This window comes from Anomaloglossus baeobatrachus, chromosome 2, assembly GCF_048569485.1.
Source record: "Anomaloglossus baeobatrachus isolate aAnoBae1 chromosome 2, aAnoBae1.hap1, whole genome shotgun sequence".
NCBI lineage: Eukaryota > Metazoa > Chordata > Amphibia > Anura > Aromobatidae > Anomaloglossus > Anomaloglossus baeobatrachus.
Window position 1 is genome coordinate 149,499,164 of NC_134354.1, and position 25,836 is coordinate 149,524,999.

At 44.9% G+C, this 25,836-nt stretch overlaps 1 protein-coding gene across 4 annotated transcripts in view; it reads left to right on the top strand.

The window, feature by feature from the left end:
- The window catches only part of PHKA2 (phosphorylase kinase regulatory subunit alpha 2), a 162,928-nt gene extending 144,571 nt beyond the window's left edge, over positions 1-18,357 (top strand). For all 4 annotated transcript variants that reach the window (XM_075335438.1, XM_075335439.1, XM_075335442.1 and 1 more), the window contains 2 exons: positions 291-491; positions 8,861-18,357. In XM_075335438.1, coding sequence (XP_075191553.1) covers positions 291-491; positions 8,861-9,034 — 375 coding nt within the window. In that variant the 3' untranslated portion in view covers positions 9,035-18,357. The remainder of the gene's footprint in view (positions 1-290; positions 492-8,860) is intronic.
- Positions 18,358-25,836: the final 7,479 nt, after the last annotated feature.

The window sequence follows — 25,836 nt, forward strand, 5'->3', positions numbered from 1 at the left end:
GTGCCGTTGTTTTGTATGAAAGTTAAAGAGGCTTGTGAGCTTTATCAAGTATTACAACCCTCCTAACACTAGGAATACGTGGTGGTCCCAAAGGGTAGCCAGACTAAGAAGACATTTTGCTTCATGCAATCGATTTGCCATGGGTGCTTATAGTGAGAAAACACCATCTAACACGACAGCTGGAAGAGAGATATATTTGCGCCCTGCTCTTCAGTTTGTCCAGATACGACACGTTGCGTTTAGTCTTTGTAAGCAGTTTTATTGCCTGAAATTACTTTTCTTTCAATCAGATGACTGCTTGTGAAATCAAATTTGCTGTACACGTCGAGTCCGTCCTCAACCATGTCCCTCAGCCTGAATACAGACAGCTGCTGGTGGAAGCCATTCACGTGCTCACACTGGTATCCGACATGGATATTGATAGCATTGGAGGGATCATCCTTGTGGATCGCATTGTACATATGGCCAGTGACCTCTTTCTTCAGGACCAGGTATGGACTCCTTTTGTTAGGAAACTTTTTGGATATAAATCATTGGACTGTTCTGTTTACTGTTATGTTTTAACCTGCTAGTTGATCTCTCTTGTAATCTATGATAGAGAATCTAAGTGTATAAGACATGTACTATTGGAGAAAACACAGTTACCATTTAAAACTGTTATTGCTTGTTAGCCTATACTTGAAGGGGCGCTTTAAAGGAATAATAATAGCAGACGTGTGGCGTCAGTAGACAAGCAATCTGCATCCTGCAATGTGTTAGGTGTGGTTGCCGTAAGCACACCCCCTCTTTAATGCTGTTGTGTAAATTGAAAGTGTCATCCAAGGCTGTGCGACCATGATCAGTGTTTGTAGTATTTTGGACACAGTGTGTTTTTGCTGCTTCCAAAACGCTGTGTTGTACAGTGCAAGCACACTGCATGGGATTTCTAGAAATCCCGTGCCCACTGTGCGTGTATGGCCCGCAGCGAAAACTGACCTGCGGTGCGGCTTTCCGTGACGCAAGCATGGCTATTCTTTGCTGCTGAGTCGCAAGCGTTCTCTGTAGGGCGAACACAAGCAAAAGACCGCAGTACCCCAATCCCTGATCATGAGCATGGGCAGCTGTGGTCTCCTGCAGGGGATACTTGCAGCCCCACAGGTTAGGACCCGCTGTGTTCTGGACACGGCGGGTCTTGATCATGGGCATGTACCCTAAGACAGTAAGCTGTTGGAATAAAACCTAACTTTTACACCAACATTTAAGAGGGCTTTACACGCTACGATATCGTTAATGTTTTATCGTCGGGGTCACATTGTTAGTGACGCACATCCGGCGTCATTAACAATATCGCAGCGTGTAATACTTACCAGCGACCTTAGGCGACCTCAAAAATGGTGAAAATCGTTCACCATGGAGAGGTCGTCCCAAACTCAAAAATTGGTAAGGGTTGTTTAGCGTTGTGGTTCATCGCTCATGCAGCAGCACACATCGCTATGTGTGACACCGCATGAGCGAGGACCGTCTCCTTACCGGCCGCAATGCAGAAGGAAGAGGTGGGCGGGATGTTTACATCACGCTCAGCTCCGCCCCTTCGCTTTCATTGGCCGGCCGCTTAGTGACGTTGTGGTGACGTCGCTGTGATGCCAAACGTCCCTCCCCCTAGAAGGAGGGATTGTTCGGCAGTCACAGCGATGCCGCCGACCAGGTATGTGTGACGCTGCGTAGCGATAATGTTCGCTACTGCAGTGATCACAAACAATCGCATGCGCGACGGGGGCGGGTACTTACACGCTCGCTATCGCTAGAAATTGCTAGCAATATCGCTACCGTGTAAAGCCCCCTTTACTCTTTAGAGGCGGCTGTATAACACTGCCAGCACCTGTGCTGTATGGAGTGGGCTCAGTTCCTGAGTCCGCTCCATACTATTAGTGCATTTATCTGCATAAGGCTACGTGCCCACGTTGCGTGTTTACATGCAGTTACACTGCGATCTGCACCGCAGCGTAACTGCATGCGTCCTGCGTCCCCTGCACAATCTATGGAGATTGTGCAGGAGCTGTGCCCACGTGGCGTATTAGAGCGCAGCGCTTCGGCTGCTGCCCGAAGCGTGCGTTCTAAGAAGTGACATGTCACTTCTTCCGTGCGGTTTGCATGCTGTCTATAGGGAGAGTTAGCATGCAGAGCGCACGTTCTCTGCCGGCACCATGCGCTTCAGAACGGAGCTTTTCAGCTGCACTCTGAAGCGCACCTTTTAGCTGCGGTGCAGAGCACACACGTGGGCACATAGCCTTAAAGGGATTGTCTACTAGTTAGGGCAATGATTTCTTAAACACCATATTTCCCCACATAAAATAACACCAGCCTTGTACTTGCCACCAGTGTTGGCACTGTTCCGGCAATATCAGTGCTGACTCTTCCAGAATTCATGTAACATTATCATGTGAACCCTGTAGCCAATCTGCGGCCACATCACTCGCACTTCCTCTGATGAAGGAAGTCAGAGAGCAGCAGATCCCACTTTAGGATGTCCGTTTCATCTGCAAAAGAAGGGAATTTTGTTTACTTACCGTAAATTCCTTTTCTTCTAGCTCCTATTGGGAGACCCAGACAATTGGGTGTATAGCTTCTGCCTCCGGAGGCCACACAAAGTATTACACTTTAAAAAGTGTAACCCCTCCCCTCTGCCTATACACCCTCCCGTGCATCACGGGTTCCTCAGTTTTGGTGCAAAAGCAGGAAGGAGGAAACTTATAAATTGGTCTAAGGTAAATTCAATCCGAAGGATGTTCGGAGAACTGAAAACCATGAACCAAAAGAACATTTCAACATGAACAACATGTGTACACAAAAGAACAAACTGCCCGAAGGGAACAGGGGCGGGTGCTGGGTCTCCCAATAGGAGCTAGAAGAAAAGGAATTTACGGTAAGTAAACAAAATTCCCTTCTTCTTTGTCGCTCCATTGGGAGACCCAGACAATTGGGACGTCCAAAAGCAGTCCCTGGGTGGGTAAAAGAATACCTCGATAAAAAAGAGCCGAAAACGACCCCCTCTTACAGGTGGGCAACCACCGCCTGAAGGACTCGCCTACCTAGACTGGCGTCTGCCGAAGCATAGGTATGCACCTGATAGTGTTTCGTGAAAGTGTGCAGACTAGACCAGGTAGCTGCCTGACACACCTGCTGAGCCGTAGCCCGGTGCCGCAATGCCCAGGACGCACCCACGGCTCTGGTAGAATGGGCTTTCAGCCCCAAAGGAAGCGGAAGCCCAGAAGAACGGTAGGCTTCAAGAATCGGTTCCTTGATCCACCGAGCCAAGGTTGACTTGGAAGCCTGCGAACCCTTACGCTGGCCAGCGACAAGGACAAAGAGGGCATCTGAACGGCGCAGGGGCGCCGTGCAAGACACGTAGAGCCGGAGTGCTCTCACCAGATCTAATGAGTGCAAATCCTTTTCACATTGGTGAATTGGATGAGGGCAAAATGAAGGTAAGGAGATATCCTGATTGAGATGAAAAGGGGATACCACCTTAGGGAGAAATTCCGGGACCGGACGCAGAACCACCTTATCCTGGTGAAAAACCAGGAAGGGGGCTTTGCATGACAGCGCTGCCAGCTCCGACACTCTACGGAGCGATGTAACTGCCACTAGAAATGCCACCTTCTGCGAAAGACGTGATAAAGAGACATCCCGCAGCGGCTCGAAAGGTGGTTTCTGAAGAGCCGTTAGCACCCTGTTAAGGTCCCAGGGTTCCAGCGGACGCTTGTAAGGTGGGACTATGTGGAAAACGCCCTGCAGGAACGTGCGGACCTGCGGAAGCCTGGCTAGACGCTTTTGAAAAAATACGGATAGCGCCGATACTTGTCCCTTGAGAGAGCCGAGAGACAAACCCTTGTCCATTCCGGATTGAAGGAATGAAAGAAAAGTGGGTAAGGCAAAGGGCCAGGGAGTAAAACCATTATCAGAGCACCAGGATAAGAAGATCCTCCAAGACCTGTGATAGATCTTGGCGGACGTTGGTTTCCTGGCCTGTCTCATAGTGGCAATGACATCTTGAGATAACCCTGAGGACGCTAGGAGCCAGGACTCAATGGCCACACAGTCAGGTTGAGGGCCGCAGAATTCAGATGGAAAAACGGCCTTTGTGACAGCAAGTCTGGGCGGTCTGGGAGCGCCCACGGTTGACCCACCGTGAGATGCCACAGATCCGGGTACCACGACCGCCTCGGCCAATCTGGGGCGACGAGAATGGCGCGACGACAGTCGGACCTGATTTTGCGCAGCACTCTGGGCAGCATCGCCAGAGGAGGAAATACATAGGGCAGTCGAAACTGCGACCAATCCTGAACTAATGCGTCCGCCGCCAGAGCTCTGTGATCTTGAGACCGGGCCATGAATGCCGGAACTTTGTTGTTGTGCCGTGACGCCATGAGATCGACGTCCAGCGTTCCCCAGCGGCGACAGATCTCTCGAAACACGTCTGGGTGAAGAGACCATTCCCCCGCGTCCATGCCCTGTCGACTGAGAAAATCTGCTTCCCAGTTTTCTACGCCCGGGATGTGAACTGCGGAGATGGTGGAAGCTGTGGCTTCCACCCACTGCAGAATCCGTCGGACTTCCTGGAAGGCTTGACGACTGCGAGTACCGCCTTGGTGGTTGATGTATGCGACGGCAGTGGCGTTGTCCGACTGGATCCGTATCTGCCTGCCCTCCAGCCACCGATGAAAGGCCAATAGGGCTAGATACACTGCCCTTATCTCCAGAATATTGATCTGAAGGGATGACTCTATCGGAGTCCAGGTTCCCTGAGCCCTGTGGTGGAGAAAAACCGCCCCCCACCCTGACAGGCTCGCGTCCGTGGTGACCACAGCCCAGGTGGGGGGTAGGAAGGATTTTCCCAGAGAGTTGGGAAGGAGCCACCACTGAAGTGACATCTTGGTTGCAAGGGAAAGAGAGACGTTCCTGTCGAGGTAAGTCGACCTCCTGTCCCATTTGCGGAGAATGTCCCACTGGAGTGGCCACAGATGGAATTGCGCGAAGGGCACTGCCTCCATCGCTGCCACCATCTTCCCCAGGAAGTGCATGAGGCGCCTCAAGGGGTGTGACTGACCCCGAAGAAGAGATTGCACCCCTGCCTGCAGCGAAAGCTGTTTGTCCAGCGGTAGCATGACTACTGCTGACTGAGTATGAAACTCCATCCCAAGGTACGTCAGTGATTGGGTCGGTGTCAACTTGGATTTTGGGAAGTTGATGATCCACCCGAACTGCTGGAGAGTCGCCAGAGCGACGGAAAGGCTGTTTTGACACGCCATCTGAGAGGGTGCCCTGACCAGAAGATCGTCTAAGTAGGGAATCACCGAGTGGCCCTGAGAGTGTAGGACCGCCACAACAGATGCCATGACCTTGGTGAACACCCTTGGGGCTGTCGCCAGGCCGAAGGGCAAAGCCACGAACTGAAGGTGTTCGTCCCCGATGGCGAAACGCAAAAAGCGTTGATGTTCGGGTGCGATCGGCACATGGAGATAAGCATCCTTGATGTCGATCGATGCTAGGAAGTCTCCTTGTGACATCGAAGCGATGACCGAGCGGAGAGATTCCATCCGAAACCGTCTGGTGCTCACATGTCTGTTGAGCAGTTTGAGGTCCAGAACGGGACGGAACGAGCCGTCCTTCTTTGGCACCACAAACAAGTTGGAGTAAAAGCCGCGACCATGTTCCTGGGGGGGGAACAGGGATCACAACTCCTTCTGTCTTCAGAGCGTTCACCGACTAAAAAAGTGCATCGGCTCGCTCGGGGGGCGGAGAGGTTCTGAAGAAACGAGTCGGGGGACGAGAGCTGAACTCTATCCTGTAACCGTGAGACAGAATGTCTCTCACCCATCGGTCTTGAACATGTGGCCACCAGGCGTCGCAAAAGCGGGAGAGCCTGCCACCGACCGAGGATGCGGTTCGGGGATGCCGAGAGTCATGAGGAGGCTGCCTTGGAAGCAGTGCCTCCTGCGGCCTTTTGGGGGCGTGACTTGGACCGCCACGCATAGGAGTTCCTCTGGCCTTTCTCCGGCCTGCTGGACGAAGAGGATTGGGGCTTGGCGGAGGGACGAAAGGACCGAAACCTCGATTGTATTTTCCGTTGCTGAGGTCTCTTCGGTTTGGACTGGGGTAAGGAGGAGTCCTTTCCCTTGGATTCCTTAATAATCTCATCCAATCGTTCGCCAAACAAGCGGTCGCCAGAAAACGGCAATCCGGTTAAGAACCTCTTGGAAGCCGAGTCTGCCTTCCATTCGCGCAGCCACATGGCCCTGCGGACTGCCACAGAGTTAGCGGATGCCACCGCTGTACGGCTAGCAGAGTCTAGAACTGCGTTCATGGCGTAGGAAGAAAAAGCTGACGCCTGAGAAGTCAAAGACGCAACCTGCGGAGCAGAATTACGTGTGACCGCAGTAATCTCAGCCAGACAAGCTGAGATAGCTTGGAGTGCCCACACGGCTGCAAAAGCCGGGGCAAAAGACGCGACCGTGGCTTCATAGATGGATTTCACCAGGAGCTCTATCTGCCTGTCAGTGGCATCCTTTAGCGATGAGCCATCTGCAACCGATACCACAGATCTAGCCGCCAATCTAGAGACTGGGGGATCCACCTTGGGACATTGAGCCCAACCCTTAACAACGTCAGAGGGGAAGGGGTAACGTGTGTCAGTAAGGCGCTAAGTAAAGCGCTTGTCCGGAACCGCTCTGGGCTTCTGGACAGCATCTCTGAAGTTAGAGTGATCGAAAAAACGCACTCCGTGTACGTTTAGGGAACCGAAACTGGTGTTTCTCCTGCTGAGAAGTCGCCTCCTCTACAGGTGGCGGCGGGGGAGATATATCTAACACCTGGTTGATGGACGAGATAAGGTCATTTACTATGGTGTCCCCTTCAGGTGTATCAAGATTGAGAGCAACGTCAGGGTCAGAGCCCTGAGCTGCGACGTCCGCCTCGTCCTTCAGAGAGTCCTCAAGCTGGGAACCCGAGCAGCGTGAAGAAGTCGGGGAAGATTCCCAGCGGGCCCGCTTAGCCGGTCTGGGACTATGGTCCGGGCCGGAGTCCTCCACATGAGACCTAGGGCCCCCCCTGGGAACGTGCTGCGGCGCGGACAGAGAGGGGCCTGGAGGCGAAGATCCAACAGGGCCCGGGGCCTGTGGAAGGACCGGTCTGGACTGCAAAGCTTCAAGCAGCTTGGCAGACCATTTGTCCATAGACTGAGCCATGGATTGTGAGAGTGACTCAGAGAGTTTTTCAGCAAAAACTGCAAACTCTGTCCCTGCCGCCTGGACAGGGGGAGCAAGGGGTTCTACCTGAGCCGAGGGGCCCACTAGTGACCGAGGCTCCGGCTGAGCAAGCAAAACAGGGGTTGAGCATTGCTCACAGTGAGGGTAGGTGGAACCCGCAGGTAACTTAGCCGCACAAGAGGTACAGGTCGCAAAATAACCCTGTGCCTTGGCACCCTTGCTCCTTGTGGACGACATGCTGTTGTCTCCTAGGAGAGTGATCACTGAGGGTATATGGGAAAGGGTATACAGCCCGACCAAACAGAAATATATAAATATATATATAGTATCTATTCCGGCACCCTAAGGGGACCAGCACCGGGTGACCGGTGTGGCTTACCGACCGCTAAAAAGCGGAGTGTGTGTCCTCCAGATTCCCTGCCTTAGGTCTCCCAGCGTTGCAGACCTCTTTCCTGGAAATCCTCCACAGGCAGAATGCCAAAAAAATGGCTGCCGGAGCTCCCTGGGGAGGAGTGGGGCCATGGGCGGCGCTAGAAAAGTGCGGGAATCTGGAGTCCCCACAGTGATCAGTGAGGGGGGAGGAAACATACAGGATGCTCCGGCCCTCACAACCGACGTCAGGTCGGCAGTCCCGCCCTTACCCCTGATAGACAGGCCCGGGGGCGGGAGTTTTGCTACTAGGCCGCAATTGAAGCCGGGGACTAAATTTAAGACCGCGGCCGACAAACAGGCGCGGTCGTCGCGGAAGTCCGCCGGCCGTCACAAATAAGCAGCTGCTGCAGCGTCCGGGATGAAGGCGCTCCATGCACATCCCCCATGGGGATACAGAGTACCTTAGTGATGCAGGGCCCGGTCCCTGAGGATAACTCAACTCCTGCCCACAGGGGCTGCGGAGGGAGCACGGTCCCAGTGAATGGATGACCGCTCAGGATCCCACTTCTCCCAGAGCCGCTAAGGGATGGTGAAGGAGACGGCATGAGGCTCCGGCCTTTGTACCCACAATGGGTACCTCAACCTTAACAGCACCGCCGACGTAGTGGGGTGAGAAGGGAACATGCCGGGGGCCCCGTGGGGGCCCACTTTTCTTCCAACCGATATAACTAAAATGAGAATGCATGAGTGGATGTGTGCCTCCTTCCACACAAAGCATAAAACTGAGGAGCCCGTGATACACGGGAGGGTGTATAGGCAGAGGGGAGGGGTTACACTTTTTAAAGTGTAATACTTTGTGTGGCCTCCGGAGGCAGAAGCTATACACCCAATTGTCTGGGTCTCCCAATGGAGCGACAAAGAAAATGAAAAGTAAAGAGGCCCATTAGAAGCCACTGATTGGCTGCATGGGGGAATATGGTGATTAAGAAGGGCATGTCTGAGAAGTGGACAACCCCTTTAAGTAATGGCAGCCTATTGCCAAGGTTTTACACAAGTTCTGTTCCCTAATTTCAATATATTTTGTGTATTGTCCAACTGGCTCTAGTAAATATCATTACTTTTATATTTTATTCTCTCTCTTTTTGTCTTTTTTTTTTTTTCTCCTGTTGGTGAAATAAATAAATACCTATGATTATCATGCTTCTCCGTTACATCTCAAACCTAAATTGTTATTCCTTTTCCAGAAAGCCCTGGGAGCCGGAGACTTTTACCTCGAACAAGACCCAGCAACTGGGATCTGCAACTTCTTCTATGACAGCGCTCCTAGCGGAGCCTTTGGTACAATGACTTACCTGACCAAGGCAGTGGCCACTTACTTGCAGGACTTCTTACCAAGCTCCAGTTGTATGATGCAGTAAAATGTTAACTATGAAGACTTAAACCAAATATTGTAGATGTATTGCAGCTGCGCAAGTGCTTTGTTGTAGATGTGGCTAAATGGTTAATATTACAAGATGTTTTCAGTTGTTACTTGAAAATTAATTGCAACTTATTACTTATGGAATTTTTTAAATTATAGTTTCAACTGAAAACTATTCTTGTAAATTTTCAGGCCAGTGTTGGGAAAAAAAGAATGTTACTAGAAAATATATACACATTATATTTATTATAATATATACAATAATTTGATTAGAGTTTATTATTTAAATTGTTAATATATTTGATGTAAATTAAATTAAAAATCAGCACAAAGTAGAAATAGAAACAAAACCTTTCAAGTTGTATACACAAATACCCACAAATCTAGCTTGTATCAGCAACCTGTGGAATATGGAAATTGCTTAAAAAGGTTATTAATTGGGCAAAGTGTGGAAATGCTGTAAAATTACAAAATGACCATTCATTACCCTATTGCATGCTTTGCTGTTTTGCTGTTCCCTGATGGGCATTGTTTAGTGGGTTGCAGCGGTAATGTCTTATGTACAACACTTGACTGATGAAGCGAGGTGTTAGGCTCAGTAGTGTTGCTGAGATAGGAGTCACAGGACTGCTGAAGTCAGTGATTGGCTGCAGCGGTTACGTTTTGTAGACTGCACTGAAGCAGAAGGAGGTACAACATGTAAAGCCTGCTTTACTCGGGACGACCGATCGTACCCGCCCCCGTCGTTTCTGCGTCACGGGCAAATTGCTGCCCGTGGCGCACAAACTCGTTTAACCCCCGTCACACGCACTTACCTTCCGGACGACCTCGCTGTGGGCGACGAACGTCCACTTCCTGAAGTGGGAGGGACGTTCGGCGTCACAGCGATGTCACATGGCAGCCGGCCAATAGAATTGGAGGGGTGGAGATGAGCGGGATGTAAACATCCCGCCCACCTCCTTCCTTCCATTAAGTGTGGTGTCACACGGAGCAACGTGTGATGCCACGGAAACGATGAACAACCAGCACCCATGAAAATAAACGAGATTATGAAAGTTAACGACGAGTACACGACTCACGATTTGTGAGCGATACTGCGTCGCTCAGAGGTGTCACATGAGAAGACGTCGTGCGCTATGCCGGATGTGCGTCACGAAAACTGTGACCCCCGACGACATATCGCACAATCTATCGTCTCATGTAAAGCCCGCATTAGTATTGTTTATTTTGTTATTTTACAGCCCTGCCTTTGCACCAGTTTTGTATGATTTGAGGTAAGCTATTAAAGGGATTGTCCATGAGTTTTACATTGATGGTCTGTTCTTGTAATGGTAACAAAAAGGACACAGTTGCACACTGCAGTGCTAAGATATGTGGAACAATGAATATGGGAATATAGACATGCATTACTGCTATGAAAAACGTAAAAATGTAGGTACTTGGCTCACAGAATTGGCCAGATTTTATGTGAGTTCAACATGCAGTGGCAAGCCAACCTCTTTTTTTGTTGGGTCCCTATCAAACTAATGCCTCTGTTTGGGTTAAAAAACCTACAATTTATGAGCAAACAGGAACCTGCAAATGGAGGTACTATGTTTCATATTCAGTTTGCACCTGTTCACATTAGAAAGATAGGATGTGTCATCAGTCTTTTTCTTGTTCTTGTAATGAGTCATCGGTTTCTGATTGATGGGGGGTACGACACCTGGCACCCCTGCCAATTAGCTGTTCCTAGTTCGAGCAGCAGGTGTAAGTGCTCGGTTGCAGAGCTGCATAGCTCCATCAACGGCATATCCACCCTCTATTCGAACCAGTAGGTCGAATGTGCAGTACCCGCAGTGGACAGATGTCGCACTGTGCAACTCTGAAAATGAACACCTCCACCTGTCAGAAATAACAGCGAGTGTCACATTCCCACCTATCAGATATTGATGATCTTTCCTAAGGATGGGCTCTCAATGTATAAGTACCAGACAACCCATTAGAGGATTGAGGATGAGACCGTTTCTGGCATAAAAGTGTGATATTAAAAACATTGGCCATTTTATCTTTATTTAAACTAATGTGTTGAGGTCATGAATTTGTGGCATTTACTAGTATTTAACTAGTTTCACAAAGAAATATAGAAAGTGTTGCACTCTTTTCATATAATCATTATGGAGCCCAGGAAACTGAACAATTTTGTCTTATGAACAATAGAAGCACCTTTTCTCCTCCTTAGGCTATGTGCCCATGGGGACAGTGTCCTGCGGATATATCCACAGGACATTCCGCAGGTGCTCCCAGGAAACAGCACCACAACTTTTGTCTGTTTCCATGCAGCGGAATGTCCTCCGGATATGGTGCGGGCATTCTGCATTGAGGATACAGTACCATGGCTTCGGCACTGCATCCTCAATGCAGAACAAGTGCTGCAGTGATCGGGGGAGTTCATACTTGCCTCCATCACGCAGCACCTCGCTTTCCGACACCCGGGTCACTCTCTCAGCGTCTGCAGGAGAAGGTGGGCGGGCCTGAACTAGCTCCGGCTGTCACATGACCGGAGCTTGTACAGGCTCCGCCCACCTCTTCCTTCCTGTACCTGGATTCACCGCGCTCCTGTACACCGGATGGAGAAAGTGACTCCGGTGAGGCAGGTAAGTATATGGGACCCTGCGGAGAAATCCGCAACAATAATTGACATGCTGCAGATTTTTCCGCACGAAAATCCGCACGATTTCCGCTGCGGAAACATCCGCAGCGTGGGCACAGCATTTCCCAAATGCCTTAGAAATGGCTGGGGAGTAGCTGTGCTGCAGATTTCTGGAAAATCCGTGGCTTTTCTGCGAGAAATCCGCGGCAAAATCCGCGCATTTTCCCCAGCGTGGGCACATAGCCTTAGTAACCGTGTGTTCCTCCATGAAAGGACCTGTCTCATACTAGCTTTCTCCTAATCATGTATCTGTAGTAAACCTAGGCTGAGTTGAGTATGGATCGAACATAGGGACACCCATCTACTGGAGTGAAAGAAAGGGGCAGCAATGAGGGAGCAGCATAAAGTATGACATAGGTTGAATCAGGTAAAGGCCCTGTCACACACAGAGATAAATCTGCGGCAGATCTGTGGTTGCAGTGAAATTGTGGACAATCAGTGCCAGGTTTGTGGCTGTGTACAAATGGAACAATATGTCCATGATTTCACTGCAACCACAGATCTGCCAAAGATTTATCTCTGTGTGTGACGGGGCCTTTATACATTATATTACAAAGTAGATTATAATGCTTAGATCTTCTGTATTATTTTATGAAAATCTGACCGTTACTTTTAACCATTTCTGGTCCTCCTGAATTTGCCAATACAGCATTCCACTCAGATTGACCAGCACTTCTGTCCATACAATTACAGCTGGTGGAGGAGCAGTGACCTGACCTGTTCATCAGCTCCTCCAATGAAAAAAAAACATCTCACTTAGGAATGCTGCTTTTCTATTGGGGCAAGCTAAGACAGATCTGGTCACATGAGCCTCCACCATCAGCCATTTGGTGAGCAGGAGATCTATGCATCCTGAGAGAAAGAAGTGCAGCAAGAGAACCTGTAATGTTCATATATCAGTCAAATCATGTTGCTAACACCTTTGCTATATATTGATTACGCGGTTGACCCCTTTAATGAACAGCAGCCAACTTCTACAATGTAGAAAGAATATGATTACATTGAAAACCGGTTGTCCCAATACCTTATGATCCACGGAATTCCACAAAGCCTGTATGTTTATGGTTAGAGATATTATCTTAAGGCATCTTGATGCACTAAACTTCTAAAAGTAATGTTGCGGTAAGGGTTTTTATGCAGAGAGTTGGATTTATTTGTATCCATCCTTATAACATATAAACACAGTGTATTTCTAAAATGTTAGGACTGGCTATTGATTAAAGGGAATCTGTCAATAGGATGAACTCTCCTGAGCCATCTATATGGTCATGTAGATCGTAGGAAGCGGAATAAGATACTGGCGATCCTTGTTTTTTTCTTATAAGAAAATGAGCTATTAAGATCTCTGGATGGGAAACAGATCTCCCTGAGACTCTGCCTATGATCTACTTGCCCATATAGACGGTTAGGAGGGTTGACCCTACTGACAGGTTCCCTTTAAAGAGAAGGATCCTTCATGAAATGATAATGCGTCACTCACTGATCTTACAGTCCTCCTCTTTCTTTCTGTTTTTAGACCGGTTTTCCTGGGTTTTCAGTACATTTTGCTATTTTTAACACCGTTCGAAGCAGCACATCTATTAACACATAGAGGTGCCAGTATATGAATAAAAAAATAATTACAGCTGACTCAGCCAGGGCTATTTTTCACTTCTCTGATTCCAGATAATGCAGTGTGACAACGTATATCTGGTTTGGAACCTTATTAGCCCAAAACTGTACCTAAGCCATTCATCTGAGCGTCTCTGTCCTCTCCCTGCATCCACCTAATAGCACAGTGCTCCTGCTGAATCCCTCTTCTTTTAATAGGATTATAACCTCACACTGTGCACAATGCTGCAGCCCTATTTCCGCTAATGAGACCAACGACTACATGGCAAGTCCTTTATGCTGTTTGTGACTCTTGACCCCTGGGTGCCAGCGGTGAAAAAATCTGACCCAATGTAAAACTCTCGGAGTGTATTGTTAGCTACTCTCTGCTCAGAGGAAATCTTCTTTTGGGAATTATTTTTTAGATATCGCTCGCTGTTCTCAATTATCTGAGATACATGTTCTCTTCAAATAGACTTAACTAAACCCTTCCCGGTTAAAGTAAAGTTAACTTCATATTTACTACTACAATCCTTTCTCAGTTCAGCGTCATAAAATTTTAAAGTGATAAATATTTTTGATTCTTGAATAATCCATTGGTCATTTATTAGGATATTTCCTTTAAAAGGATGTTCTCAAGTTTGAATGTTATCCTCTATCCATTGAGTAGGTGATAACTTTCCGATCACTGGTGGTAGGACCTATGTGCCCCCCACTGATCCCTGTCTGGGCTTCCCAGCTGAATGGAGCAGAGGTTGATTAAGTGTAGTCTCTCCATTCATCCAATGGGAGTACCAAAGATCAGACAAGCATGGTAACCTCTAGGCCTCATATGAAGAATGAATTGAGTGATAATGCGCATGATCGACCACCACTCCATTCAGCCAGGGTTCTTCAGAGCCCCGGCTAAGAGTTAGTGCCGGGCAGTGTGGTCAGACCCTCAGAGATCGGAGAATTAACAACTATCCACTGGGAAATAAGGATAACTTTCAAACTTGAGAACACCCTTCATTTCTCCTCCCACTCAAACCATTTTTATAGACCAAGAAACTGCAGCTGCATCCCCCTACTCACAATTTAGTTACTGTTTTAATTTAGACAGATTTGGGGGGAACTTGGATTGTGGGATTTCTAAGCATTAGCGGAGAGAGTTGAACTAATGCCATTCATTTTAGCTATCCTCCGTATATGAAATCATGCATTGTGTATGCCACCTAAAGTCGGGTATTAGTAAGAATAGCATGGCCACACACACATGAAAGTATGACTGAATAATCATTGAAAACAGCAAGATACATACATATTGGTTGTGGTAGTTGTTCAACCTTTCCATACATGTCAAGTGACTCCAGACAAAGAACAAATGATCTTACTGAAAATATTCTGGATTGTTTATGGATGAGAGATCATCCGACTAGCAGAGGAAAAAAAAATAAAAGATGGCCAACTATATTTCACGTGATGCCAGCCTGTCATGGGTCTGCTATCGATCGTTCATTGTTACATTTCACCAGATACACATTGTTATGCTTGTTCTGCCAACTTTAGTCTAATGTGTTTGGGCATCTTTACAGCCCCAATATTCTAATATTCCTTATCATCCTCAACTCCATGTAGTCCGTGAAGCATTACTTAGATTCTTAAAATGTTAATATATAAACTAAGTTCAGATGGCGCATGTATGAACGTCACAAGACTTCCCAACTGAGAGGTCTTACACACGGTCTCCGTAAAGCCAGATGGCACTGATTGTGTAAATCTCTGGTTTTCTGTGGCGCTTCATGTAGCCAGGTAATACGATTCTGTTATTTATCATTATTTCTTTCTAACAATGTTATTGGAAAAGCTGTCTAAGGTATTTCTGCAATATGAATGTGTTTTATTTCCTACGAGCTGATACAATAAGTCACTTATGTCCCTAGGGTAACTCTTCCTGTCTCGGTTCATCTCTATTACCTATATTTGATTGTACGAAGCGTTGTCTATAATTCATGTTTTTGTTTCTATTTACGGAATAACATTAAATATTTTAGGAGATCATTTATAACAGTAGTGTAAGATGTATAATCAGATGCATATTCTTGTAGGATGTGTTCTATTTCTTAAGCTGGGGTCACACTAAGCGACAGCGACAACGACGTCGCTGTTACGTCACCATTTTCTGTGACGTAACAGCGACCTTGTAAGTCGCTGTTATGATCGCTGCTTAGCTGTCAAACACAGCAGAAGCAGCGATCATAACGTCGCTGTGCTACATGTGCAGAGAGCAGGGAGCCGCGCTTAGCGCTGGCTCCTTGCTCTCCTAGGTACAGTACACATCGGGTTAATTAACCCGATGTGTGCTGCAGCTACATGTCACACTGCAGAGAGCAGGGAGCAGCGCGTACTGCTTAGCGCTGGCTCCTTGCTCTCCTTGCTACAGTATACATCGGGTTAATTACCCGATGCGTACTGCAGCCACATGTCACAGTGCAGGAGCCGGCGCTGGCAGCAAGAGCGGAGGCTGGTAACGAAGGTAAATATCGGGTAACCAGGGAAAGGTCTTCCCTTGGTTACCCGATGTTTACGCTGGTTACAGCTTCGCAGCTGCCAGACGCCGGCTCCTGCTCGCTTCATTTCGTCGCTCTCTCGCTGTCACACACAGCGATGTGTGTGTGTCACAGCGGGAGAGTGACGACCAAAAAATGAAGCTGGACATTCAGCAACGACCTGCGACCTCACAGCAGGGGCCAGGTCGTTGCTGGATGTCACACACAGCGACAGCGACGGGACGTCGCTGCAACGTCACAGAAAATGGTGACGTAGCAGCGACGTCGTTGTCGTTGTCGCTGTGTGTGACACCAGCTTTACACTTGATGGTATATTGACTGATCTGTGATTTTCTAATGAATGAGAATTTATCAGGGAATTTATGGTCTAAATGTGTTAGTTTGGGTGGTCGAGCGCTTGGGTTGTTAGCGTACACCACTACCTTGCGTGACACTATATTTGAGTGCACCAGTTTTAGTTTTTATGCAAATTATACATGTAGATTTGGTGCTCATTTTCCACAGCATTTTGGTAATGTTGCAATTTGATTTTTTGAGATTTTCACCTTATGTGAAAGACCACAGTGATATTCCATACACAGAATTGACAAGTTGCAGATTTTAAAATCCTCACAGCAGGTCATTTTATGTGCGGGAAATTTCCGGAATGTAGAGATGACATTTGTAAAATCTAACTCTTCTGGTACTATATTACACTGCAGGTTTTCTGCACACAAATCCGCTCTAAAAATATGCACTGTGTGCACATGCCCCTATGGATGGATTTCCATGTACGCAGAAAGTAACCACACAAACTAATAATCCTCTTATTTCTGTAACTCCTGTACTTCTACAATGGATTATTGAATCGGATCTGTTAAAATACTTGTACTGCTGTAACCTATGATTGAAGGCTTTTCCCTGACTTGACACTTATGCCACATCAGTCAGGGACTGTACGTTACAAGTTGGGAAAATTACTCAGAGGTTTCTGTAACTCTTATTTATATCAATAGACAGGGCTGAACTTGTTGGACCATTTTTCTACTGAACAGAGTGTGCGACATCGTCCTCCCCTAGGTTGCTGTCTGGTTGACATGTCATAATTGTGAAACTTGGGCAGAGCCATTAAGATATAATCCACATTGTAATCTGGTATCCTTTCATCTTTGATTCTGTGTATTCTGACTGTTGTTACAGACAGACATATTGTCACATGATAGAAGTGACAATACACAAGTACTTTCATGAGATGCTCACAAACCTAAGAGCTCTTAATATACCACTTACAGAACCAGATTTTGGGGAAATCTCATTAAAAACGACACGAAGACGTTTTTTGGGTTTGTTTTTTTTTTGTTTTTTTTTTTACAAACAGATGAGCTCATTGATATGTAAGTCTATGTAATAATTCTGGAGCATTATTGTTCATATCTCTATGTTGTGTCATTCTTCTATTATTCTTCTTACATAAATTTCTGAATAAATTGACAACTGGGTGTTACCATTCTCCTTATCTAAAGGGTGTGTCTGATACTGGAAGCACCGATTGGACATTGATAGGGACACGCCCCAAACTGGCAGTTGAAACACGCAGTTGAAAATGTATTCATACATATCTAGGAGGAATAACTGAGGAGCAGCACAATGCAGAAAAGATACATAAGAACTGTGAGGGTTTTTTGTATAAAGAATGAGTTACTAAAAGAAACATGTGACTTATCTTTAACCCCTTAAGGACCAGATTTTTTTTTTTTGTTGTTTCTGTCCATCTCTCTTCCGAGAGTCATAACTTTTATTTTTTTCCATTGATCTAATCGTATGAGATGTTGTTTTTTTAGGCAGAGTTGCAATTTTTAATTACACCATTTATTTTACCATGCAATTTCCTGGAAAATGGCAAAATAATTCAAAGTAGGATGGAATTTGTAAAAATAAATAGTAATTCCGGCATTGTTTTTGTTTTTATGATCTTCACGCTATAGTAAAAATGACCTGATAGCTTTATTCTATAAGTCAGTCTGGTTATGGTAATAACCGTAACATATTTTTTATTTTTAGGTTGATAGTGGTATGACGGTTTTTGGGGGTTTTTTTGCAGCACTATATGCATTTTTGATCTTTTTATTCTATTTCTTCAAAAGGAGGTAACGTGTCCAAAACACTGCAATTCTACCATTTCCTTTAGTAATTTGGTGTTATACCAAGTTTTGTTTTTCAGATTTTGCTATTTGCATTGTGGGAAAATGGGGCATTACACTTTTACATTTCTTGCATTAAGAGTTAAAATGCTGCTATTAGAACTAGTAAATCCAAACACATTTGTTCTGTTCACATGACCTGTATGTAATGTAGACAACACCTGTGCTGTATGGACTGGGCTGCAGGTCGACAAGTAGTAATCTAGAACTACAATATCTTCATTAAAGCAATAGTAGAAATAAAGCAAGTATACTAGGGAAAGATTAAAGGGAACCTGTCAGATGTAATATGCACCCAGAACCACGAGCAGTTCTCGGTGCATATTGCTAAGCTCTTCCTAACCGTTCTTGTATACACTAGTATAGATAAAGAGATCTTTAGAAAAAGTATTTCTAAAGATCTTTTACCATATGCTAATAAGCGCAGGGACTAGTCCCCTGGGTGTTAGTTCCCCTTGGTAGTCAGCCCCCTTAGCATGTTAGTACGCTCCTGTGGGCGTGCTATCATACTAATGAATGTGCAGCATCAGAGGATGATCTCACTCCCTTCGCCGCCGCCATCGCGTCCGAGGGGGGATTTCAACTCAGTGCGCGTGACCCTGTAGTTTGGGTCATCCACACTATGAAGTCGGGTGTACACGTCCTGGCTTCAAACTGAAGTAGTGCACATGACCCAAACTCCGGGATCATTCGCACTGAGCCGAAATCCAGCGTCGGACGCAATGGCAGAGAGGTGAGTGAGATCATCCTGTGTCGCTGCTTGTTCATTAGCATGTTAGCACACCCACACGGGCATACTAACATGCTAATGGAGCTGACTGGCAACTGGAACTAACGCCCAGGGGACTAGTCCCCTCGTTCATTAGCATACGATAAAAGATCATTAGAAATACTTTTTCTAAAGATCTCTTTATCTATACTACCAGATACAGGGACAGTTAGGCAGGGATTAGAAATATGCACCCAGAGCTGCTCATGGTTCTGAGTGCTTATTACACCTGACAGGTTCCCTTTAAGAACTTGTGGTCTTAAAAAAAAAATATAAGCGAGCCTTCTTCTTAGCCAGAGCTCAGTATTCCTGGTCATGTTTTGAATGGTGCTCTGTGCTGACAGATAGGGTCCACGTTGTCTATGTGGTAGTTGGTCGGCCGATGGATACCAACTACCACATAGACTGTAGCACTGGAAAATTTGGCTTTAAGAGCTTTACTGCGAGAGCCGTAGCTTCACCTATTTTAACCCTTTATCGGAGTCTCTTATACAAAGTGAATACAAAGCATCCACAAGGAGTTATGTGATGACCTTGAGCTTAGTTGTGGTACCTAATACTGGTCACCCTAAAAACACCTTTTAATATAGTTTTTATTCCAGGCATAAAACATAAAGCGATAGTGATGCATCTGCACTTGTACATTAATTACATACTGTATAGGTTAGAGCGTCCTGTGCGCTCTGCAGTGACACTGAATGTAGATTACTGAACTGCTGAAATACAAGTACTGTATATTGAATGTATGAAGAAATTGAGAATCAGAAATGTATTTTAGTTACTGAACATTTCATATGGCCAGCATGCATAGCTGAACTTGCAGAAACGCATGTCTGTGTATTCTTTTTCGTATCTGCCCTTAATAAAGTAATATTTCTTTTAAATTTGGTGTTTTATTCTTATTGTAAATTAATATTGCATTGGGGTTCACAGAGATGGTACATGCTTTATGTGCTTTTAACCTTTACTTTGTGTACAAACCTTTTCAAGTGGTTTACTGATCGAGCAGCTTATTCAATCTTCAAAGGACCAGTTTCATTTGAACATCTGTTTTCCTATCTGGTATATACCGTACTATATATTGAGAGCGCAGACTCAGCCTGTGCTAATTACTGCTGACTGATGAGGGGGCCTAGTGTCAGATATCCAGAGAATCTCTTTAACATTGGGAAATAGTGTACATGACTATAACAAGAGGCTGAAGTTCTGATCTGATCTGCTGTTCTTCTATACTGAAAAAAAAATTGACTTGTGTAGTGATGTTTTTGCATCACTGTTTGTATCAACGCTTCAAAATCAACAGATTCATGTAGGAAACAGGTTTATGAATTTTTAGGTCATTACTAGAGATAAGCGACCCCGAACTTTAGGGGTTCATACCAATCACTGACTTTGGGGAAAAAAAAAATCAGTGTTCCAGTTCAGAGTTCAGGTTCTGTAAGTATTCTAACCACTCGATCGATCATCAGTGTGCTCGTCCCAGTGTGAGACGCTTGCAGTCTCTGAATGGCTCTCACTGGTGGTAAAAACAATGTTTTTGAATGTAGTGTGTCCCCACCAAAAAAACCCTGCCCCCTTTCCTCTGAAAGTATTCTATTTATGGCAGGTTGTATGTGGGCAGAGAGCCAAACTGCCCAATTAGTGACTTCCAGTGGGGTTCATTTCAAGTCCAGGGCCCAAACTGAACTTTTATCTAAAGTCTGGCTGAACACGGCGAAACCAAACTTCCACAGGTCCGCTCATCTCTAGTCATTACCAATCTTGAACCGGTGCCAATATGATAGGTAGTATAGATTTATGCAGCCTGGATATATATGTTCTGATGTGTTATCTAAAATTATAGCTCAGCAATTTTATAGTTTTCTAAAGAATTAGAAATCACCCTGGAGTTCTCTGGTGGCAGGGAACGTCATAGTATTTCCTACTGTAAGTATATTCTCCTCCAGTTCACATACTGGGGTAAGACCACTCCATTCGCCATTATCCTTGCAAAAACTAAGCAAATCTCCTGTAGACATTGTGTAGCCTGGATAACAGGAGTACTTTATGTAATAAGGGTACTGGTTTGGGAGTGGATCCTTTATAGTGAGAAAACGGAATGTTCCATAACTGGGTAATGGTGGGTAAACACATTGGACTCTTCTTCTAAAAGCTCTTATTAGTATGCCAAGGTTCATTCTGTTTCTCCTAGAGTTATTTGTGATGGTGGTAGCTGTCGTAGCTTCTGGAGTTCTTGTTAATGATGTCTTCTGGGTGCTGTAAAGCTTTACATCAGAAAGTTTAGATACATTTGTACTTTCAGTCAAAGTTTCTTTATATTCTATATTCGCAGAAGTGACATTGTGTCCTGTATCATGACCAGTGGTATTCATAACTTCCAGGTGTGCATTATTCACCTCAACTATGGGCGTCTGTGCCGTTTGCACCTGCACAGGTGATGATGTGATGCCGGTCAACATTTCTACTGCACTCTGTTCATTTGCTTTGATGTCGATATTGGTGTCCTCTGGAAAGTTTGTGATGCTTGTCATTATTTGAGTGGCGTTGTAGAGTTGAGATAAAGGTGTGATTGTCTCTGAGATTGTTTCTAGTACACCAGCTAATACATTTGCAACAGAATTGTTAGGACTGAATTTTGCTGGTGGTTTATTTTCTGACAGGGTACTTAGGTATTGAGCTGGTATCTGTTGGTGTAATTGTGGAGAATTTGATGCTGTCTTCCTTAGATTTAATGGAGAGTCAACGGATGAGGCGGTAGAAACCTTTTTTTCATGTGTTAAAAAATACGAATGCTGTGTTAAAGGATTCTTAAAACCTAATAATCCAGGAGTTGTACTATAAATCCTTTCCGTTAGGTGTGGAATAGCTTTTATCTGTGATGTTTTTGAGTTTGATATTTCTGTAACAGTAGAAGACCAGCTATATGAACTGGTAACGTGATTTCTGAAATGAGGCTGTGCTATATTTTCAGCAGTAGATGTGATTTTAGTCACTTTTAGTAATTCTTTAAGACTTGGCTGAGTTGGATGTTTTTCTTCTTTAAAACCCAGAAAGGTCTTTGGTGACTGTAGCTGTCTTTGCTGTCCCCACATTTTTAACAAAACTTGGTCATAATAGGATCTTACTGTATTTTTTAAAAAATTTTCTTTTTTAGGTGCTGCTAAATCTTCAGGAATATAAACTATTTCTGAATGCTTGTGTATGTTTTGTGTGTCGTTAAACAAACACCTTTTGGGGTCTTTTTTGAACGTGTTTTTAACTACTAATGTCCTTTCTGTCTCTGAATTCTTCTTTGGTAAGCTGGAACCCCTCACATCTGTCTCTAGAATAAAAAGAAATGAACCATTATATATTGTTAAAAAATAAAGGTATTGATTCCTACTTTTTTTTTTTTTTTAGCGTTCTTCAAAACTTTAATGATTAAGTTGCGTAGACTGAAATTGAATTATTGATAGATTCTTTAGAGATAGTCAACAAAATTACCTTTATAGGATTTAGGCTATGAACACATTAGTCTTATTATTTCCATTTATAACCAACAGTTCCAAACTCACACAGTTCCATTGACCTGGGCTCCTCTTTGGATTACTAATCTCTAAGATGTCATTACATTATGTGAGACCTAGTCATCACAAGGGACATCCAGGATCCTGGCATTCGAGTGCCAGATAGGAACTTCCTACTGCCCTAGTCCCACTGCCACAAAGTGTCAAAGTCATCGCCAGACCAGAACAATCAGAATCTTTTTGCTCATCTCTAATTTTAAATGTCACATTTTAATTTCTACATATAAACATATATATCATTCCATATAATCTAGTTATTATAGTACCTCTACAAGTGGGAATTGTGGTGTTCCACCTCTTTCCATCACAATAGATCATAGACGAGCCAATAAGTTTGTATCCCTCTTTGCATGTGACAGTTATGATAGCATCATTATTACTTGTTTGCAGAATTCCATGTGCAATACCTGCTGGCATGTGACAACCACTTGCTAGGAGAGAATTAAGAAGGAAACTCAAATTAGGTATCTGTTCAAGTAATAGACTACTAAAAATATGGAACAAAAAGTTCTGTGCTGCTTCCTTCCAATAGTAGACTTGGTCTACAGTCAGGCTGTTGATGATTAGGATTCTATGGATCTAATGGCTGACTTCCCCCAAAAATTCTATCCAAACATCATCAGCATACTAATGTCCCATTGGTCCATATCTGAGTTTAAAAATTGACTGCCACATACTTTAACCACTTTGACCTCTGGTTTCTTCCATGAACAGAACTAAGAAATCTGATTTATACACGGTTGGATCACTTCCAATTCGAAGAAGACTAATGAAATAAATGTAATACAGTGGATTACAAAACATTATGCCCAATGTGATAAAATTCTAAAGTTCCTACCCTAACTTTTCCAAAATATTGAAATCGGATTTGTGAGAGCATGACACCTGCCAAGCCCACCGCCCTGCTGTTACCAGCTCCGGATGTGGTAAGATGGAGTGGAACACCAGTTTCGTCACAATGTTTAGTGGCAGCAGCCAGCAGACCACCTCCTAATCATTTGCCAGGGGTGATAATTGATCAGTGGGGATGCAGGTGTTGGTCCCCAACCGATATATTAATGACCTATCTAATTGATCATCAATATGTTGTAGAGGAAAACTCCCTTTTCAAACTGCACGCTTTCTGAAAAGTCTTTTTGTTTTCTTTTTTATTCACAGACACTAGATGGCATTTGGGTTTTTTGTACTTTACCCCAAACAGATTATAAGCAGTGAAGGTAATTTACAACATGACGTACCTATACACACTGGTAATGATTTTCTCCACCTTCCTCGGACACAGCTGCTACTCACATGTCCAAAAAGACTGAGTCCAGGATTACATGCAAAATTAGCATAAATTCCTCCATAGCGGAAAAACGTTCTTCCGTTCTCCAGCTGTCCAAGTCCAGAACATGAAACTGCTGAAGAGACTAAGAGGCAGATATTCTAGTAACATTTATTCCTAAAGCTTTTGTGAGATGCAGGAGATCTAATAGGAAAGAGAAATCTGTATCGTTAAAGATTTCTTTATCTATATATTATCTAAGATTCTTTAGCTATTGGAACCACTCCAAACTTTTAAATCTATAGAGTCAGGTTTTATTTAAAATATTTTACTAAATCTATCTTTGTTGCCTATAGCAAACAGAGTGCAGTATTTATTTGCCATGAGCATTATTATTGATGAAAGACTTATTTTGTGAGTTACAGGCCACAGACAATTTTTCTTCTATTTCTAAAAGGCTACGTACACCATTTGCATATTATTTCTTTTATGGTTCATTTGCTTTCTAAATATACTAAAAATGTTCTACCATTTTGCTCCTGTAAGTCCTTTATCTAGCCGAATGGACTGCAAAACTGAGATACACTACTCACAAAAAGTTAGGGATATTTGGCTTTCAGGTGAAATTTATGTAAAATGTAAAAAGTTCACACTTCAGTGATATTTTATAATGAAAGTAGGGCATTTAAGTAGGAGCAGCAATGGTGATTTTCTCATCTCAAACAATTTATTGAAACAAAAGCCAACAGTGGTGGGTATAACCCCCCAAAAATGGCAATGTCTACAAAACTTATGTGGCCTTAAGCATCAATTATAGCTTGACAACGACCTCTCATTCTGTTCACAAGTCAAGTTATTGTCTGCTGAGGCATCCCTCTCTTGTTGAAGCGCGGTTCTCAGGTCAGTGTCTATTTAAATACCAATTCCAATGGAACCACAGAATTTACTGGGCGTATCACCTGTTGTGAATTTTGCCACTAAGCTTCTTGTTAGAGAACAAGTTAGGCAAAAAGTACTGAAACATTGAAAAGTTGGACATGAGCATACAAACATTTAGAGAAGGTCACATAAGTTCACCTGAAAGGTTTAGAGTGCATTATAGGATTATCCTGAAATTTTCACCCGAAAGCCAAAAATCCCTAACTTTTTGTGAGTAGTGTATGTTGAACAGAGATCCTGCTTGATTCTGGTGCTTTCTCTGCTATCACATCCCTCTTCTTGGTGCTAGAGATAGCAGCAGTAAAGGTCCAGTCACACTAAGCAACTTACCAGCGATCCCAACAACGATAGGGATCGCTGGTAAGTTGCTAGGAAGTTGCTGGTGAGCTGTCACACTGCGACGCTCCAGCGATCCCACCAGCAACCTGACCTGGCAGGGATCGCTGGAGCGTGGCTACACGAGTTGCTGGTGAGCTCACCAGCAACCAGTGACCAGCCCCCAGTCTCCTAGTTACAGCACACATCAGGTTAATTAACCCGATGTGTGCTGCAGCTAAATGTGCACAGAGCAGGGAGCAGCGCACACTGCTTAGTGCTGGCTCCTTGCTCTCCTAGTTACAGCACACATCGGGTTAATTGCCTGATGTGTGCTGCAGCTATCTGTGCACAGAGCAGGAGCCGGCAGCACAGGCAGTGAGAGCGGAGGAGTCTGGTATCAAAGGTAAATATCGGGTAACCAAGGACAGGGCTTCTTGGTTACCCGATGTTTACATTAGTTACCAGCCTCAGCAGAAGCCGGCTCCTGCTCACTGCACATTAGTTGTTGCTGTCTCGCTGTCACACACAGCGATCTGTGCTTCACAGCAGGACAGCAACAACTAAAAAATGGCCCAGGACATTCAGCAACAACCAAAGACCTCACAGCAGGGGCCAGGTTGTTGCTGGATGTCACACACAGCAACATCGCTAGCAACGTCACAAAAGTTGTTCGTTACCAGCGATGTTGCTAGCGATGTTGCTTAGTGTGACGGGGCCTTAAGGGAGAGGAGATACTAAACTGATTTCCACAGCCTGGAGGAGAGAAATTATCTCACAAAAGCAACAGATTGAAAATGAAGCAAGAAAGAGAAAAGCACATGAAGAAGAGAGAAGTGCAGGGCAGAAGTTGTACTCATCTATGAGCAGTGAAGACAGCAGTTCCCGGCCCCACACACAGCTCATATCCAGCCTGTATTACTGGGTGAGACA